This window comes from Haliotis rufescens, unplaced genomic scaffold, assembly GCF_023055435.1.
Source record: "Haliotis rufescens isolate VD_foot unplaced genomic scaffold, xgHalRufe1.0.p SCAF_3, whole genome shotgun sequence".
NCBI classification, from domain to species: Eukaryota; Metazoa; Mollusca; class Gastropoda; order Lepetellida; family Haliotidae; genus Haliotis; species Haliotis rufescens.
Window position 1 is genome coordinate 4849037 of NW_025964001.1, and position 21440 is coordinate 4870476.

The 21440-nt window shown below is 41.2% G+C and overlaps 2 protein-coding genes across 6 annotated transcripts in view; one reads left to right on the forward strand and one right to left on the reverse strand.

The window, feature by feature from the left end:
• The window catches only part of LOC124131835 (inactive tyrosine-protein kinase 7-like), a 137282-nt gene extending 132555 nt beyond the window's left edge, over positions 1–4727 (forward strand). For both annotated transcript variants that reach the window (XM_046495326.2, XM_046495328.2), the window contains exon 17: positions 497–4727. In XM_046495326.2, the coding sequence (XP_046351282.2) occupies positions 497–1069 (573 nt within the window). In that variant the 3' untranslated portion in view covers positions 1070–4727. The remainder of the gene's footprint in view (positions 1–496) is intronic.
• A 5210-nt stretch (positions 4728–9937) lies between these two features.
• LOC124131833 (lysosomal-trafficking regulator-like) overlaps positions 9938–21440 on the reverse strand; it is a 104490-nt gene continuing 92987 nt past the window's right edge. For 3 of the 4 annotated variants that reach the window (XM_048403570.1, XM_048403571.1, XM_048403572.1), the window contains exons 46-54: positions 20507–20713; positions 19286–19478; positions 17597–17733; positions 16981–17079; positions 15673–15815; positions 15244–15341; positions 14693–14849; positions 12928–13002; positions 9938–12554 (exon numbers count right to left, since the gene is read on the reverse strand). In XM_048403570.1, coding sequence (XP_048259527.1) covers positions 12422–12554; positions 12928–13002; positions 14693–14849; positions 15244–15341; positions 15673–15815; positions 16981–17079; positions 17597–17733; positions 19286–19478; positions 20507–20713 — 1242 coding nt within the window. In that variant the 3' untranslated portion in view covers positions 9938–12421. The remainder of the gene's footprint in view (positions 12555–12927; positions 13003–14692; positions 14850–15243; positions 15342–15672; positions 15816–16980; positions 17080–17596; positions 17734–19285; positions 19479–20506; positions 20714–21440) is intronic. The other variant, XM_048403569.1, reaches the window with a different exon arrangement.

Genomic DNA, 21440 nt, shown 5'->3' on the forward strand with positions numbered 1-21440 from the left:
TCGGATCACACCCCTATATCACACCTTATCTTATCTCCCCCTGTAATGAGTCCACTGTCGAGCCTGGTCACTATAACCTGGTATCTCCGACACTGACTCTGTGGCCTCTGCTCATTAATGAGGCTGCTCTTTAGGCAACTCCAAGTCATTACTGTGGCTCTTGAGGAAACTGGTGATAAAATCTGATGGTTTTATTTTCATTCCATTTGATTGTGATGAGGCTGTGTGTTGTTGTCTCAAGATGCTGTATTTTGAGAATTAATCTTTGGTAATATGGCAAGATGCATTTAAGCTTCAAAACTCATTAAGTTAATACATTAAAAGATGTGTGCAGAAACCTTCAAAAGAGCTGAGTAGACCAAGGGAGATAACTGTGTTATGAAGAAATGTTACACTTATTACATTGTAGACAGAGCTTCAGTTCTTTGTTGTTGATAAGAAATATTGATATTGTTTCTTAATTATGAGTTTTTAAAATGTTGTTATCTGTTTCCAGGGCGACCTGAAACAGTTTCTCCTGGCTACAAGAAGTGACAATGGCCGGCGCGTTGCACGGGTCCCGTATCTCACCACCCAACAGAAAGTGAGAATGTGTCACCAGGTGGCGCTAGGAATGGAACACCTGACAAATCAACGATTTGTCAACAAGGACCTTGCATGTCGAAACATTCTCCTCACTTCTCGGCTAGACCTGAAGATCTCTAATTTATCCTTGTGTTTGGATGTGTACGGAAATGAATACTGCCCTCATAACGGAGTTCTCATACCCTTGCGGTGGCTGCCCCCAGAGGCAGTGCACGAGGAGGAATACACCTCAAAGACTGATGTGTGGTCCTTTGGTGTTCTTTTGTGGGAGGTGTTTCACTTAGCCGATCTTCCGTACAGACTGAAGAGTGACCAAGAGATTCTCAAGGAGTTGAAAGGGGGAGAGATGTCGCTAGAATTTTCAGAACAGTGTCCACTTGAGATTGCAGACATTGCAAGAAAGTGCATGACAGAACTGCCACAAGACAGACCATCATTCAGTGACCTTTGCATATCCATCAGACTACTTGACAGTTCCTTCTGACTAGCACCAGGGAGTGGAGGTGGACCATCGCCAGGGGACCGCAACAGTCTTCAGCCAGACCTGGGGGAGTACATGCTTCCCTCCGCGGCGAGCGACCCCCACCGGAACAGGTCGGATCTGCTCCCAGAGGAGTCCGATCCGCAGCTCGGTCTCTACTCCCAATCAGAATACTCGTCAGATTCTCAGTCGTCACGAGCGTTGGACAGAGAGGCGAAAGGCAAAATGGATCCACTGCCTCGGTTGGTGGTTCAGCTGCCTCCATCACAGACTGACTCGGTCTGATCCACCATGTTAGACCCGAAGCTGTGACAATCAGACTCTGATCGAGACGATTACAGTACATTCAGACAGTAAATCTGTGATTATGTGGGGCTAAAGTATTTATTCTGACGTTTTTGATGTGATGGAGAGTAGTTGACATCAACTCATAGAACAGGGGTCTGGTGGAACCAGCCCAAAGATGGACTTGAAGGTCATGTGACTGTGTTCATGTCAGGTGATCTGTCATGTGACTGTGATGTGTGATATATAAATAGCTCCTTGTGACTGTCACCACAGTGACTGAGTGTGAAGTATTGACGATGTGACAATTTTCAACAATCAGACTTCAATCCAGTAATGACAATCTTTATTATGTTTACATTTTGTTTGCCTTTTGTCATGAAAGAAACAAAGTATTAATGATTCTTGAATGAATTTGTTTACAATTTTACAAATGTTGACAGAATGCAAAATGAATTTGAAAGGGTAAATTACTTGCTCCATGTGAGTATTGCAGTGCTTAAAAAGTAATATATTTGTATGAGGCACTGTGAGTTGGAGGAGCCCTGGCTCTGTACCACAGTGTCCTGGCTTGTCTGTGCTACAGTGCTGGTGTCTGGAGCAACTCCAGTTGTAGATATTGAAGCAGACGTCGCTCCAGACGGCCAGCAGATGTCAGTCCTTGTTCCAGTCATGTTTAGGTGTATAAAATCATTGTAGATTGAACTATTCCTGTGAAGGACTGCTCGAATGTTCTTCAAAATAATATGGCTTAGATATTCGACATCATTTCTTGACTAGTTATGTGAGTGTATGTTTTTTTGTTCAGATTACATGGTGCTGACTACCTTTTCCTTATTTCCCGGAACCTTTTTGCTTTGTTACTATGACAACTGTAGGATTTTCTGGGTAACTCAGATGTTTCAAGTGCGGAAATATAGATATTTCATATCTTGGTGTTATTGCAATTTTTAAAATTTCATGTAAATCATGATAAGAATAATACATTTGCTTTTGCAAAGTCACATCCGGCATAATATGTTGTTAATTAATTAATAATTAATAATAATAATAATTGTAGCATAATGCGGTACACATTGTCTCATATTTTCTCATGATCATGTGACTGACTTGCACACTATATATTGTGTTATGTCTGCTTATATGGTAAACTAGCACCTTTGATGTTTGGATCAAAGTCGAAGACTCCATTGTTGTCTGATCAGGTCTTATTTTAGCTCAAACCAGTGCTCATAGTTGGGAGGGACTAGTGTCCACGTCATGCATAATATCAACATATCCCATCCTCTCATAGAGTGTACATAAACATCATGTGATCATGTCATGTGACCAAAGTTGAGTGTACGTTCTCTTAGTGCCAAATGAACACCGTGTAGACTGAAGGAACCGGTAGTGGGACACTAGTTGACACAATGTACGTGCCTTTATTCAAACACTTCCCCCAATATGCCACTACCCACTGAAATCCACAGTACACACCAGTATGGCAACACTATACACCGTGTTAGATTTTAGATGTTTTTGAAATGTCTTGTAAATTTTGTCTGAGAAGAAATATCTGTGTTCCATGTCGCTGCATGTACTTGCTTTTAGTTGTAAATGTTGTCAGTTAAGTGCAACATTTCACGATTTTATGGAATGTATACAATGTATATGTTCAAGGATATATCAAATTAAGTCTGGACATCGCTGCCATGTCGAGTGTCATGTTAGGACCAAGTTTACTTCTCGTGTCGTGGATTCGAGTTGTAGCCTGTCTCATGGACCCCCATTGATGTCTTGGATACAGTGTTGGAAGTGAGCTGTGATGTAGTGGTAGTAGATCTGCTCGTACAGTCCGAATGTCGTCGGCTGGAGATCAAGTCTTTCAGTAGCAATATGCCTTCGAAGGCCACCAGGGAAACAATGGCAGTTTCGTGCAAGCCAATCTTGGTTTCAAACGTTGGTTAGGGAACGATCATTTATTACTGCAGGGTGTCAGCAAATTTCCGATGCACAAACATACATAAAATAATGACCCTCCCCTAATGCTTGTCATATTATGGATGACATTCCCCATGTCCTTGCACAATTTTTTCATGACCTTCCCTGAAAAGACAAAAAAGCACTGTATACTTTATTTTAAACTGGCCATGTTTTCAGGACCTTCCCTGAATATGTGTATTATTTTTTATGCCTCTCCCAATTGCCTCTGACCTAACCACCCAATAGTAAATGACCGGTCCCTTAGGATTAGGGATTTTTGTTCATGACAGAGCCATGTAATGCTGATGAACACATCACTGCTACACAAGTAACAGTGTTGTTTAATATGGAGCTTGAGGTTGAAAACTTCATGGTTTTCAGACTGTGAAAAATATACCTAGTGAGTGAGTCATGAACAATGATTACCATAATTGGGTTGGAGAGCAGGTTGCCTGAAACACACAATTATAATGAGGCTTTATTTACCTGTTTGCCTTTCACAACTGTAGGTCTTTTTCACATGAACCAGAGTACCTGTCTGCTTGCACCGATTGCTTTGAAATAGTCCTATTTTCAGCTATTTATGCCTTGCTGTTTTAGCTGTGTGTATATCATCTGATTTACATGCTTCTGGTCTTCAAGACTTATGCCACTTCCAGTGTTCTATGACACCTCTCAAAGTCCATGTTCTATAACACCTCTCGAAGTCCGTGTTCTATAACACCTTTCGAAGTCCGTGTTCTATATCACCTCTCAAAGTCCGTGTTCTATAACACCTCTCGAAGTCCGTGTTCTATAACACCTCTCGAAGTCCGTGTTCTATAACACCTCTCAAAGTCTGTGTTCTATGACACCTCTCGAAGTCTGTGTACTATAACACCTCTCGAAGTCCGTGTTCTATAACACCTCTCAAAGTCTGTGTTCTATAACACCTCTCGAAGTCCGTGTTCTATGACACCTCTCGAAGTCGGTGTTCTATGACACCTCTCGAAGTCCATGTTCAATGACACCTCTCGAAGTCATGCTTAGATCCCAGTCTACTATTGTCCACTGGATTCATTGACCTAAGTGTCTGTGTCTGGCCTTTGCATGGACGTTTCCTCAACAAGGAATTTGATATCTCTCTGAAGAGTCGCAACTTGCGTAAACATTTCCCAATCCGTTCCCACTACGTATTCTACAGTATGCTTGATTCAAAATTCAACACAACCTATTTAGTATTTGTCCAACAGACATTGTTGTACCATTGAGGTTTCTCATACGAGCTTTGCACCTTTCTGTTGCCCCAGCTTGCACTGTAAGTGTTGAATGACTGTGTCTGAGGCTACGATCTTCACCATCAGATGATGGCACTGACAGTTAGCTGTGTATATATTGCCTTATTATTTGAAATAAACCTGATATCACTAAATCACGTCTCATCATTTTCTGTACCACACATCTCGACTGAAAAAAATGATCATAGAAATAAAACAGACATTTTGTGTAAGTGATTGTAGTGTCAGACTGTTGTAACTTCAATACTTTATGAACTACAACAGCTGTTGCGTCATGATTGATCTTATAGTGATATGACTGAGTAAGAAGGTCCAAGACTCACTTGCATCAAGAGCTGATAGTGCTATAACTATTTTCACCTTATTGTCATAGTAAAGGAGTTCCATACAGTTAAGACCCATGAAGATCAGGGTAGAGAATAGGTCTTCAGCAGCCATGTTTGTCGTAACAGGCGACTGTGCTTGTTGTAAGAGGCGACTCATGGGATCGGGTGGTCAGGCTCACTGACTTGGTTGATGCATGTCACTGTATCCCAAATGCGTAGATCAATCCTCAGGATGTCGGTCACTGGATTGTTTGGTCCAGACTCGATTATTTACAGATCACTGTCATATAGCTGGAATATTGCTGTGTGCGGCGTTAAACAACAAAAAAACAAACAAACAAATTACAAAAAACAAATCCAACAGTTTTAGCAATTTTCGCTGTGTACAAGGTGGTCCAGAACAAGCATGAGTCATCCTTGCATTGTCCCTGGGGTCACAGGGTTCTGAACAGTGGCATTTGCCAGTAACTGTGTGATGACCCAGTACATTCCCGGGATGTTTTGTCCTTGGGTTGTGACCCAGACTGTTCCGCGTTATCTCTTCCATGACACTAGAGCCCACCTGGAGTTGGAGACAGATGGATGAAGGCAGTCCAAGGAGCTCGAGACGAAGATTTGTAGTAATAAAATTAGCAGGAGGATGCAGAATAGAACAAGGTGTTTTTTGTTTTAGTAAGTGCCGTTTAATGCTGCACTTATCAATATTCCAGCTATATGATGTCAGTTTGTAAATAATAAAGTCTGGACCAGGCAAACCAGTGACTGACATCATGAGCATCAATCTTTGATATTGGGAGACGATGACATGCATAAACCAAGTCAGCGAGCCTTACCACCTGATCCTGTTAGTCGTCTTTTATGACAAACATGGGTTGCTGAAGACAAATTCTAACCTGGATCTTCACTGTAGGTAGTGTTCAACAGTGGCAAAGAAGTAGGAACTTGTTCAGTATGTCGAGCGGTCTTTGAGAGTGAAATGTTTCATGCCACAACAGTATTTAAGTTCCATTACTGCATGTAAGCTGAGTGTAAGAGGAAGGCCTGAAGTGATGCAGGTTGCAGATGTCTGCCACAATCACAGGGATGGCGCCGACCCAGGACAAATCAGGACTGGGGTGAATCCGGGATTTGAACTCCCACCAGTGCTGACATATTCAAACCTGGGGCAACCCATGTCCTCAGTGATTTATTGAGAAGGATTATGTGATTTGTTAGTGAATGGGCAAAAGTGTGCACTAACACAACAAAAGGGAATATGTGAGTAAGTGAGTTTGGTTTTACCTCACTTTTGGCAATATTACAGCAATATCATGACAGGGGACACCAGAAATGAGCTTCACTCAATGTACCCATGTCGGAAATCGACCTCGGGTCTTTGGCGTGACGAGCTAACGCTTTAACCACTAGGCTACCCGACTGCCTCAGGAAATATGTAGAAACATTGCAGGAAAATGATCAGGAAAGAGTTTACTATAGGATAAACAACTGTGTACTATTTGACAGTTGGTTGTAGGTAGTTCGACACCATTTGACTTGTGGACTACTTCTGGAACAACATTAATTATACATCAGCTACCACAAATCAGGTCAGCATTCTGTGAAAACACCATGGATAGAAGCGTGGAAAACCTTGGCTACTTTGCCTGCAGTGTAATCAAGCTTGCAGCTGGCAAACCAGTGATTGATAGCATGAACATCAATTCACACTCTCCACATAGGATGATGGTCTGTTAATCCGTAAGATCACAACTAGTGTTTGGCTTCAATGTGGTCGCCCATCCAAGCATAATGTCGACACTAGGCAGCGTTGTGCTCACTTCACTCAACGTCAACTTTAATTATTCTCGTCCTGGCTAAGCAGATTATTTTGCCACTGATCAGATTCTTCTGAGATGCTCCTTTCTGTGATGTGTTGCTGCCCTTTGAAGGCCTCACACAGTGAACTGCAGATACTATTAAATGAGGAAAACTGATCCTAACACAGAAATACAAAGAAACAAAATATATTTGTATTTGTTTATTACCTTTCTGATTCTTTCATATTACTATAGTTACCCTGAAATGCCCTAAAGATTAGCCATAGTAATATGAAAGCATCGGGTGATGCATAACATTTTTTAAGGGATATATAATTTACATAGCATTCATAACAAAGCTCAGAGTTCACCATGTATTCAACATGCATCACTGGGAATATAGACTATAACATCACCATACATGGATGTCATATTCTTGATGGGATATAACTACTATATTTAACTAGTCTCAGAATCTATATTGCTACACTGTAGGAAATACTTACTGATGTCATGTATGCATAGTTATGTCAGGACAAAATACACTTTCAGCATACACTGACAACACTCTCAGCCTACACTGGCAACACTCTCAGCCTACACTGACAACACTTTCAGCCTACACTGACAACACTTTCAGCCTACACTGACAACACTTTCAGCCTACACTGACAACACTCTCAGCATACACTGACAACACTTTCAGCCTACACTGACAACACTTTCAGCCTACACTGACAACACTCTCAGCCTACACTGACAAAACTTTCAGCCTACACTGACAACCCTCTCAGCCTACACTGACAACACTTTCAGCCTACACTGACAACACTTTCAGCCTACACTGACAACACTTTCATCCTACACTGACAACACTCTCAGCCTACACTGACAACACTTTCAGCATACACTGACAACACTTTCAGCCTACACTGACAACACTCTCAGCATACACTGACAACACTTTCAGCCTACACTGACAACACTTTCAGCCTACACTGACACCACTCTCAGCCTACACTGACAATACTCTCAGCCTACACTGACAACACTCTCAGCCTTCACTGACAACACTCTCAGCCTACACTGACAACACTCTCAGCCTACACTGACAACAGAAACATTTTCGTTTTAGCTGATACCAAACAAACCTTAATCCCAAGGTCACACCAATCGACCTGAAGGTCAAGGTTAGCCTGGTGACAATCTTGCTGGTACAAAACCCTGTTTCTTATAAATTAAGATATTCCTGGATTTCTACATGATCAGTCTTATGACGTGGTAGGCAACTACCTCACTACCCACACATCCACAATATGCACCATTATATTCTGAACAAATCAAGTTAGGGATCATGAAACTTTGGGGATATTTTTTGTAGTTAGACTTGAGTTACATGATCTTTTTTTGTTCAGTATATTTTGACTTGACCATAACAAAGTATAGAATCTATACACAATGAAGAAATGGATCTTGCTTAATGCCGCTAATAAATATTACAACTATTCTCTGTGAGTCTTCACAACAAAAGTCAATCCTTGTTTGTTGTTCTATGCACAACAAATTCCTAAATATGTATACATGGGCAATCAGACATATATTTACACATCTTTGCATGCATGGAAATTTACACTGACAGTCGTCTACAAGGTCAGGGTATTGTCCTGTTTTTTATTCTATCTCATTGACATTCCTTGTTCTCACAATGACGAGGATGCTGAAACTGTGGGGATACACCCAGGAACCACACACGTCAAACTATGTCAAATTCTAAATATATTGTTGGAAATAAAAAGTGATTTTCACTTCTTAAAAGCTACTACAAACTCATTAATATCACAAAACACAATATACTACTGTCAGAAACACTATCTACACCATCAAAATCACAGACCTGGCCTAAAACAAATATTTATTGTACACTCAGGACTGAAGGCCAACATTTCAAAGAGAAAAAAAAAAAAATTAATGAAAAAAATATTAATTACTGCTTAACCTGCATTCCATCAAGACTCAATATTTAATGTATACTGACCCAAAAAGGTTTGTATCATGAATACTTTGGGGATAGTTTTATGAAACTGGTTTTCACTACCAAAAAATATCCCCCAAAATAGTCATGATCCCAAACTTTATTTGTTCAGTATATATTATATACTTGTCCCTCCCCCTATTGAGCTAGCAAGTAGAAACTGTGGCTGATATCCCCCCTGTGTGTCTTGCACATGCTGAGACATGGTTCCTAATGGATGAGTTATACACAGCAAATGTTATGGCGCCCAATGTATGGACACAGGAAGAAGAATATCATTGTTACCAAAGCTTACACCATCTATAAAATGTACATCACATCTTTAGGTCCATTTCTGTTCATAACAATGAACTGTATGAATAAAACAACAATATAATCATAACATATATGACATATACATTAAAAGTAATACATTTAAAGTACTAACATCATCCCTGAAACAGCCAATGACATTGCAATACAGTATATACATTTGGTAGTAATGTCTGATTTGGTACTTAAAATATAATTCCCAGATTTCCGAAAATCATTTACCCTGCAATTGAGAACACGATACACTCGTCAGCACTAAGCAGGGTTGGGAGGATAGTCATATGATACATGATACATAAGGGGCATATGATACAAGGAACACATGGTACATATGGTATAAGAGGCACACTAGATGGATACAAATCTCAAGTTTGTATCTATGTATAAAGTAAGTACTTTCACAGGAACTCTCTACTTGTCCCTGAAATGTGATGTCCATGACAGTCACATAGAGTTGGAAAATATCACACACGTTACGAGCAATCAAGACTTTCCACAGTTTCCCATTGATTATTTCACCAGAGTAATACTAGGAGCCACTATTCTTACAAATCCACAAACTGCCATTTCTGCCAGTATAAAGTTGGCAGAACAGAAGCGTTATGAGGTTATTCAATGTAACAAAATGCTTTTACAATATTCAATTATTTACAAGATAATTAATGTATGTTTGTTTGTTGTTTAACGCCGCACTCGGCAAGATTCCAGCTAAATGATGGCAGTGTGTCAAAATTCAAATCTGGGCCTGACAATCCAGTGATTGATATCATGAGCATCAATCTATGCAATTGGGATACGATGACATGCACCAACCAAGTCAGCGAGCCTGACCACCTGATCCCATTAGTCGCCTCTTCTGACAAGCATGGGTTGGTGAAGACCTATTCTACCCCGATCTTCACGGGGGCGACATGCACAGGTTGGTGAAATCCTATTCTAACCCGGATCTTCACGGGGGAGACAAGCATGGGTTGCTGAAGACCTATTCTACCCCGGGTCTTCACTGTTTTAATCAACATAAGAGAGGCATCAATCAGGTTAATTCCACATCCTCAATTCCACTGGAACAGGCATCGTTACATTAACATTCTGGCCTATCTTTGCCTTCTCATAATCCTGAAGTGCCCCGATAAACCAAAAATATACTACTCAACTCTTGATAAAGATAAGCAGATATGTCCTTCTATTTCAATGTACACTTGCCATGAGAATCAGTGCTGTGTATCACGGAGATACAAGACATACCCCCATCAAAGGTGGAGAAGTAATTAATAACTTGGTTTGAGTGACAGCTCCATCTAAACACATCCTTCATACGTTGATCAATATGGCAGATAGAATTGTCCCAGATTCTGCTTCATACTCTCAAATTGTGCATCCCAAGTAAAAACAGGGTGATTCTCATATATAAAAGATATCTTACATCTTGACGATCCCCAAAATAAATCTATAGACTTTGGTAACAAGCTCTCCAGTAGTCAAGGCTAAGAGGGATGAATCGTATTAACAATATAGGGCCAGACTAACGTAACACTGATAAAAGTCTATATAGAAATATATTATAACTTATTTTCAGTGATAACACACAATATAATTTATTTTCAGTGGTAACACAACAGCAATGAAATAATATTATATTTAAGTATATACGGTATGAGATCATTTATTACAACACATACGGTGGAATGTAGTCTAATTCTTCTATACATAGGCGGAAAATGGCACATAATCATCAACATGGTTGTGACAATCTTCTCGGTGTGAAATGATGGCATGGTGCTGACACACCTACCATATTTACTATAATATGCGCCCAGGGTGCTTAGAAAAAAAAGACAAAGGGTGTACTTATTAAAACCATACTTATTAAAAACATAAGTTAAATTTGCTGTCACAGAGCAGTAAGGACAGAATTAGTTCAAACGTTCATGAAACTAAAAGGTTTTTAAAACACATATTACAAGCTACATACTCTCTTTACATTGCTGTTCAGTTTAAAAAGATCTGTAATATGTACAAGAAAACTAATGACAGTCATGTCAGTATTCCGGCTTCGTAGCAAGCACAAATGAAAATTACATACAAATCTATCTAGAGTTTGTCTGGGGCACTTAATATGGCGAATACGGTATTTCATTGTAACTTGTCTTCCCCAAAAACTATAATGTATTGTTAATTAAATACATGATAAAGATAATTTTTACCCATAATGTTGCAGATTTGTGAAAAATACTGTTTGATAGGTGAGCACAACATTTCGTTTTGACTGGTCAATCTGTGCAGCTGTACATCACCATCCTCATCATCGCCAGTTCACAACCATGGCTATCAGCTGACACCTTGAGTCGTCACCGTGACACACTGTTCACATGGTGGTTTCCACACAGTAGGAAGCACATCACACTATCACAGTCAGTGACATGTTTCCAACTACGGCGGCACAATAAGGCTTTCAGTATGCCATGAAATATTCACATAGTTATGACAAATTCATATCACCTTCCTGTAATACGAACAAGTGTCTCCACACTATCAGTCTCCACCTGACACTTAGGCCAGGAGCAATTGCTGTGATACTACACAGTACTATTCCATCGATTTATCAGTAGGCCTCTTGTACTGAACAGCACTATTCCATCGATGACTCAGTAGCCCTGCTGTACTGAACAGTACTATTCCATCGATGACTCAGTAGCCCTGCTGTACTGAACAGTACTATTCCATCGATGACTCAGTATCCCTGCTGTACTGAACAGCACTATTCCGTTGGTGAATCAGTAGCCCTGCTGTACTGAACAGTACTATTCCATCGATGACTCAGTATCCCTGCTGTACTGAACAGCACTATTCCGTTGGTGAATCAGTAGCCCTGCTGTACTGAACAGTACTATTCCATCGATGACTCAGTAGCCCTGCTGTACTGAACAGCACTATTCCGTTGGTGAATCAGTAGCCCTGCTGTACTGAACAGCACTATTCCGTTGGTGAATCAGTAGCCCTGCTGTACTGAACAGTACTATTCCATCGATGACTCAGTAGCCCTGCTGTACTGACCAGTACTATTCCATTGATGACTCAGTAGCCCTGCTGTACTGAACAGTACTATTCCATTGCTGAATCAGTAGCCCTGCTGTACTGAACAGTACTATTCCATTGCTGACTCAGTAGCGTTGTCTTACTGAATAGCACTATTCCACTCATGACTCAGTTGGCCTGCTGTACTGAACAGTACTCTGTGATACTGTATAGTACTATTCCACTGATGAGCCAGTAATGTTTGTCTTCCACAGTACTCTCTACTAGTTCCCTGCAGACACATCCACAATGGTCAAGTGAGTCTCTCTGAATCACACACGTGACGTTCATGTTGTTTTTTCCACAAATGCAATGAAGTTCTCTGGTTTAGGTTTCGACTGTGACGGCTTTTCCCAGAGTGTCACGCTCCCATCCAGGGCAGACGCAAACAGGCGCTGGGAATCATGGGTAAATATGACACTGAAAAATACAGACGACAAAATTCACAGTAATATAGAAATAAAACTTAGCTGTATAAGTGAATGAGTGAGTGAGTGAGGTTTTATGCTGGTTTAAGCAATATTCCAGCAATAGCAAGGTACAGGAAGCCATTGATGGGCTTCACACATTGTACCCATTGGCGGAACTGGACCAGGGTGCCGTTGTACAAAGTGATCTTAGCGCTAAGGTGATCGTAACTCCCATACCATTACAAGGACATACGACAGTCGTAGTGCTAAGGTTGCTTTGTACACAGCACCCTGGGCCAGTGGCATGACAAGCAAATGCTTTCACCACAAGGCTACTCCATCTCCGTCCCGCGGGATGAAGATTAAAATGAATGGAATCTCACCTGACGACTGGCCTCGCTATGGAATGCTCGTGGCTGAGATCTCGCAGGACAGTCAGGTCCCAGCTGCTCCACAACCTGGTACAGATACATGGATACTGAGATACTGATACTAAAATAGTGGGATACAGTGGTACAGACTCTGACGATAAAGAGGTTCAGTCAATACAGATACTAAGAAACTGAGGTACACATATTAAGATACAGTGGTGCAGATATTATGATACAGAGGTTCAGATACTGTGAAAAAGAAAAACTAAGGTACAAAGTACAAAAATACAGATACTGAGGTACAGATACTGAGATACACAGATACAGAGATACTGACACTAAGCTTCACAAACTAATAATATAAATTAATAATAGTAACCATAAACATAGCACTTTGATATTCATCCGGAAGTATTTTACGTATGGAACAGTTTGGCGGGTCACCGTTAGATCCTTCCCACATTTTTGCTAATTCGATCGCGAAAAGAATATGTTGACATATAATAGTCAAACTAAAACAAACATGAACTTAACGAGTCAAAATATGGCAATTATTATATATGTATCCATTCTCTGTCAACTAACGTTAGTTTCAAAGCGCCAGTAGCTGTAATCTGATCGTCGTTGCTGTAAATAACTGTGAGATGGAGTGATCTGCCGATCAGTTGACACACAACTTCGCCAAAATTAATTTAAACAGAAGTTTTTAATAAAATTAATAAAATGACAAACATGAGTCCAAATATACATTGAACACTCTTTTCCTATAACCAGATAGTGTAATAACAGGATTAACATGCGAAGTTTGTCAAATGCATCCTGCCTCACTTTTTTGGAGAAGTTGGATTAAAATCTGGTAATTAATTAATTATGGTCTTGTGTACAACAACAAAAAATAATAGAAAGGGGATGAATCATAATAATTTCACAAAAAATATATTACAGTAAAGTTGATAAGACATTATTTTCATATTTAAACCAAAACAATGGTGTTCACCGATATCCCAATTACCGGTTGTTCAGATTAAAATTTCTTGTTTTATTATTTTGAAAATGAGTACTTTATTTGATCAAATTTATCTGTCATTAAGCAGAGAAAGTAGTCCAAACATTACGTCTTTAAAATGTAAATGTAAAAAACACCATCTCAACAAGACAATTATCACTTGGAAACATTCAATGTTTTTTTCTAAAATTCTAAAAAAATCAGAAAGAAACTTTAAAAATATTTTTTATCATGGACACATGCACAAAATAATGGTCAAATGTTAAACTCTACTTTTAGTTAATTTTAATGATGTTTAACCATTATACATTTGACACTACATATGAAAACAGTTATGCCACTACAAAGAAATAGAATAAATCTTCCGAGTGACTCCAAAAACTACAGACTTTGATTCATATTTAATTGGGTACTTTGTACCGGAAAATGGATAAATTGTGAATTTCTTGCAGATCACCATTTTCTTTTCGTACAATAGAACAATGGGATGTGGTACAATGTTTCCATTCGTTACTTTGCGAGAATGTCAACGTATATATGGAGCTACCTTTTTATTATAAATGTCCTTTAACAAATCAAGAAAACTAACATAACTGTACATTCATAAATATGTAAAGGGTAGGACAGCTGATTAGTCAATTCACGAAAACCTCGCATGTAAATCTTTGACTCTCGCAATTTTGCATTAAAGTGTGGTTTGGTCCTACGCATCACTGATCAGCCTCCAACTAGGCCCTTGGCCTGTCCCTCGGTATATGGTGTCTGTCCTACCTGACCACCCCGGTGCTGAGTCCGCCAGCGATGACGTTGATGGCCCGACCCTCCGGGGCACGGGAAAAGGCAACGCAGTTGATGGTGAACTCATCACACTTTCTTGAAGCCACAAACTGACCGTTGATTGTGTGGAGCTGCAGGAAACTGCCCAGAGCTGTAACACAAGTATTGGACATAAACACACCATCCACAGCCATCACTTATATCCAAATCCATTCATGATGAATGCAGCATAAAATAGTTTCATTTTTCATAATGCTCATGAGAGGCAACCGAATGAATGGTCAGACTTGGTGAGTTCGTTGAGAGCGAGTCATTGTTACCCGACGGCGTGGACGTTTGCTCACATTATCAATCACTGGTTTGTCTGGTACAGACTTGATTATTTACAGGTCGTCATTATATAGCTGGAATGTTGCTGAGTGCAGCATTTAACAACAAAGAAAGAAAGAAAGAAACAAACAAACAAACAAGCATGAGAATATCAACTTTGTCATGTCCCTCATTGAGATAATCATTTTATTTTCTTGGAAACTGGGGCTACCTACCTCTGGGGCTGACACTGGCGATATCTCCCATGGTGTCACTGACGGCCAGAGTCTTCACACTGGCATTGTGGCTGCTGATTGACCGCACATACGACAGTCTAGAATATCAATCAAATTATTGCAAGGTTTACTCAAGTTACACATGTTCAAAACAAACTAAGACAAACACAGGCAACATTTCTTGCAAATTGTTTTCTCTCTCTCTATGAAACCATATACAAGTTCGTTATGTAATAAATATTGTCATTAATGTAAGAAGTGTTTATATTAGAATAAAATATCTATATCAACAGCATAAATCTGCCATCATGTTTGAATCTCAGGAAACAGATGCTAAGAATTCCAGAATGAGAGCCACCAGCTTCCAACACATGGTATAAGGGAGGTAACTCCCAATTTGATGTAAGGGAGGTAACTCCTGATACCGACCTGTTGAGATCCCAGATGATGCAGGTTCCATCCTCGCTGCCACTGACAAGCACACTGTAGGATTTACACACATACAACACATTGACAGGACCAGTGTGGCCGTACAGTGCTGTCCGAGTGTTAAACACCTGGAGATTGCTGGCCTGAAAGTTAAACTGTATCTGTGAGATCGGGGTATGATTGTACTACATGTCACCCAAATGACTCAATGCCCATTAGATCAGAGTTTATAGCTGTGCTCTAATAAATATTTATGTCTGTCTGGTTATATACCTACATTTCTAACTAAATTAACATTAGGAGCCAGCATATATGTGATATTTTCTTAATTCAAAGTTTCCTAGCAACCACTTAAACTATGGAGGGTGCCATGAACGCAATACCATGAGAAGAGTTTTGTTTAACGCTGCACTAAGCAAGATTTCATCTTTATGACCAATCTCCCTTTGTGCACCAATCTCCCCTTGTGTACCAAAACCAATCTCCCCCTGTGTGCCAAAACCAATCTCCCCCTGTGTACCAAAACCAATCTCCCTTTGTGCACCAATCTCCCCTTGTGCACCAATCTCCCCTTGAGTACCAATCTCCCCTTGTGCACCAATCTCCCTTTGTGCACCAATCTCCCCTTGTGCACCAATCTCCCCTTGAGTACCAATCTCCCCTTGAGGACCAATCTCCCTTTGTGCACCAATCTCCCCTTGTGAACCAAAACCAATCTCCCCTTGTGTACCAAAACCAATCTCCCCTTGTGTACCAAAACCAATCTCCCTTTGAGTATCAATCTCCCCTTGTGCACTGATCTCCCCTTGTGCACCAATCTCCCCTTGTGCACCAATCTCCCTTTGTGCACCAATCTCCCTTTGTGCACCAATCTCCCCTTGTGCACCAATCTCCCTTTGTGCACCAATCTCCCTTTGTGCACCAATCTCCCCTTGTGCACCAATCTCCCCTTGTGCACCAATCTCCCTTTGTGCACCAATCTCCCTTTGTGCACTGATCTCCCCTTGTGCACCAATCTCCCTTTGTGCACCAATCTCCCCTTGAGTATCAATCTCCCCTTGTGCACTGATCTCCCCTTGTGCACCAATCTCCCCTTGTGCACCAATCTCCCCTTGTGCACCAATCTCCCTTTGTGCACCAATCTCCCCTTGTGCACCAATCTCCCCTTGTGCACCAATCTCCCTTTGTGCACCAATCTCCCCTTGTGCACCAATCTCCCTTTGTGCACCAATCTCCCTTTGTGCACCAATCTCCCTTTGTGCACCAATCTCCCCTTGTGCACTAATTGCCCCTTGTGCGCCCACTCACCTTGGACCGGTTATAGGTCACATGATACACGTTGACGATACCGGCAGACCCTGCTGTGAACAGCAGACGACAGTCTGGCACAGACGCACAGCAAGATATCTAGTAGGAAGAAAACAGAAGTGCAGAAGCTAGAACTAACATAAACAGAGCTATCCAAACCTGGCCTCAAGTTCCTGCTCTCAACAAAGTTTCACAAATCGCATCACGGTTAATGATAAATTACATTTTAACTCACTCACTCCATTGTCAATTTTCTCCAACTGGCCATAAATTGGAAATTCAGTTAATTGCCCAAACAATTTAGCTGATATTTATGTTCGAACATGTACCAGTAGATGGATGGACAGTAAATATAAAGTTATTATCAATAATTTGTGTCATCTGTCAGCTTCTAAGTAATGCCTATCAAACAATTCAAGATGGACAGATGATTAACATTAAGCACCGCCACCAAATATCCAGTCACTATACTGAAGAATAGAAAACCAGTCCCAACCATGGATAAGTGTTTAGAATACGAATGCTATTGATGCAGTATGAACTCAGTCACAAAGACTCAGGCACACACATGTACAGGGACACATGCACCCACAGCACTCACTGCCGGAGCACTCACCTCGTCATAGGGGTTGTCTGGGAGGAAGTTGACCATTGGTCGGTTGAACTGGTTCCGGACCCGTAGGATGCGGTCTGGGTGGCCCCAGCTGATGATGCCCGCCCACATCACGTCCGTGGAGTTGACCACCAGGTCCGCTACAAACAGCCATCATGGAACTCACAACCACTGGGAACATCACATTCCGTTAATGTATCTTAGCATCTTGTTGTGAGTGTATATCTGTGTCTTATTCATGTTTTCACACCTTATGTATATCCATAAACAAATGTTGTTTTAATGCTGCACTCAGCAATACTCCACCTACATGATGGCGGTCTGTAAATAATTGAGATAGGACCAGACAATCCAGTCATTGATCCTTACAATTGGGATACGATGACATGCACCAACCACTGATCTATGCAATTGGGATACGATGACATGCACCAACCACTGATCTATGCAATTTGGATACGATGACATGCATCAAATCAAGTCAGCGAGCCTGACCACCCAATCTTGTGAGTCGCCTTTTACGGCAAGCATGGGTTGCTGAAGACCTATTCTACCCAGGATCTTCAATGGCCCATAAACAAATGTTAAGCAGCTGGATGTATATTCACCACAAGAATGTAGATGTATACTACTCAAAATAAGTTAAAGAACACCTACAATTGGTGTGCTGTGCGTTACAATACCTACTGCCGAAGGCAGATTAATTAAAGTTATAGGAAAAAAGAATAAGATTTCTTTAACTTGGCATTGGTCAGATTTGGGATAAGGATCAATAAATTTTACATACAACACTTGTTTTTGAATATTATGCAAACGTTTACCGTATTCGACGTAATAAGCGTCTTGCTCTAATAAGTGCCCACGGCGATAATTGCTAACATATTGGCTAGTGAACAATCCCAATTAGCACCCCTTCCGATTGATCAATGTACACAAGACTTATTTATTCGTGTATAATACACATTCGTGTGTTATATGCACCCTTAATTATGGGCAATTAAATTCTGGAAAAATATATCTGTCGTACATAAACATTTCAGGCTGTCAGCATAAACCATGAAATTTATCTTTCATCTGTGTTTCCACCAAAATAATATTCTAATAAGAGCCCCCTATTTCTAATTTGGAGAGCACCCTGGGCGCTTATTACATCGAATACGGTATATATTATACTCAAAGAAGTTGAAGAAAACATGATTCTTTCATATTACTTTTGTTAACCTGAGACCACGTCTGTTGAGAAGTATATCTGTGGTCAATAAGAATCTGCCTTGCTTAACCTTAATGTATGGCTAATGATAAAGACATAATGTGTTTCTTGATGAAATGCTGAAGTTGCATGCTTCATACTGTCACTACCAGCAATGGGGATCATGTTTTGTTTGTTTGTGGCTTAATGCTGCATTCAGCAAACATAATCCAGCTATATGACGTCAGTCTGTACAAAATCCAGTGATTGACATCATGAGCTTCAATCTACGCAATTGGGATACGATGCATTGCATCAACCAAGTCAGCGAGCCTGATCACCAGATCGCCTCTGATCACCAGATCGCCGTTAGTCGCCTCTTGCAGCAAGCATGGGTTGCTGAAGACCTGTTCTAACCCGGATGTTCACGGGTCAAGGAACATGTAACACTGATGTCTACATCACTGCCAGGTATGGCCTCCCTCCAAGGAATGTCAGCTCACCCCTGTCTTTTGCATGGAGCACCAGGGCACAGGAGTCGGCCTCCAGCCCGAACACGTAGCCGGTGGGCAGGGGGACCAAGGTGGTGATGACGACCGGGTACACCTTCCTCCAAACCGTCACCGGCGTACCACCCTCAGGGGATCCCACGAAGTTGCCCCAGCGTAGGCCGTTGATGTTGGAGATAGGACGGCGCTGCAATAGCAAGGGATTACAGTAAACAGGTATAATGAACTTAAGCGACCATTAATTTTGGTTCGTTATAACCGTAGTTTGTTGTAAGCATATATACAGCATATATACAGAAAATGGCTGGGACCCCAAAAAGTTTGTTATATCTGTCAGAGCGTTATAAGCATGCATATAGACAAATGTCAAATGATGTAATAAATATCACTCTTGGTGAACTGTCAAGGGGGAGCGAGCTTATACTTCCATGCATCTTAATGATGATATAGATATGAATGAAAAACATGATAAGCGACAAGCATATTTAGGGTAATGCTTGAAATACTTGTATTAGCTTTCATTAGTTTCACACCAAAAGAGAAAAATGAAACTAGAATTGATACAGTAACAATGCAGAGGGGTATGGCTGGTTAATAGAGGGTGTAAGGTGGGTGTCTGGAGGTGGCGAGGTGGTGGAGGGTTGGTATTTCATGGGGTGTAAGGTGGGGTGTAAGGTGGGTTTACGAACAATGTAAGGTGGCGGAGGGTTGGTGTTTGGTGGGGTGTAAGGTGGGTTTACGAACAATGTAAGGTGGTGAAGGGTTGGTGTTTTATGGGGTGTAAGGTGGGTTTACGAACAATGTAAGGTGGCGGAGGGTTGGTCTTTGATGGGGTGTAAGGTGGGGTGTAAGGTGGGTTTACGAACAATGTAAGGTGGCGGAGGGTTGGTGTTTGATGGGGTGTAAGGTGGGGTGTAAGTTGGGTTTACGAACGTTGTAAGGTGGCGGAGGGTTGGTATTTGGTGGGTTGTAAGGTAGGTTCACGAACAATGTAAGGTGGCGGAGGGTTGGTGTTTGGTGGGGTGGGGGGCACAGGAGGAGTCGATTCATGAGGGAGTGAGAGAGGAGGAGGGTGGGAGAGAGGCCGAGGGAGGGAGAGAGGCCAACCGCTGCATAAACAGCACAACATGTACAAACCTTAGTGAGTGAGTTCTCCAACATATTAGTGTCCCACAACATCAAGCTAGGCTGCATGCTCTAAGGGAGTTAACTTACAATATAAGACAGATGCTTTACCTCCCGCCCAGCAAGGTGAGGGTCTGCCAGCAGGGGTGTGGCGGGCGTGGTCCCGGTCACCACACACTGGCGGTGGGGGCTGCGGAACAGCTGTTTGGGGGTCTGTCCGTACGTCTTGATCATTGTCAGCACTGCCTGGCGCTTCAGGGGATCCGTGATGTCGCTCATGTCGACTCCAAAGTACGTCTACACACAAAACCACATTTACATTACTTAATATATGTAGTACACAAGGATATGATTTACTTGGCAAAAAGGGCCACTAGTTCAACCAGAGATTGTGGGTAGAAACATATTACTCTGAAATATGTTTAAATCAAATTGAGAAGACTTCACAAAAAACATGTTTATGTTATAGTACAGTGATCCCTCGACTTAACGCTCCTTGATGTACCGCTACTCCGGATGCACCGCCGGGTAAACCTTGGCTCCCAAAAATGCATGAAGAATTTCCCCCTAAAATCGCAACATTAGGCCAAATATTATTTACCTACAACACAAAAAAAACTCTGATTTCATGACTAAGGGTCTTCTCCCAATCTAGCAAATTCCACTAACAGCTTGATACTACATACCAATTGTAAAGGCTATCATCACAAGCAATGAAGTGTGAAAGGAGAACTGTAACAAATGTTATATTTGGGGTAACACTTTCTGTGTAAAGTACAGATTCTAGTATTTTTTTGGGGGGGTTGAGTCCCATCGAGGATTTCAACCCACACTGCCAGAGTGAGGCATTTAATTGCCAGCACACAAAGTCAGCGATCTAACCCACCTAGCCACCGAGGCTTCTACCAAAATGAAAGTCCGACAACTGGTAGTCTAGATCACGTACTTTGTGTACCCCTCTGTCAAGTGCAATTTGGCACGGCTCCCACGGCCGAAAGCTATTAACACACAATGCCATTTAGAA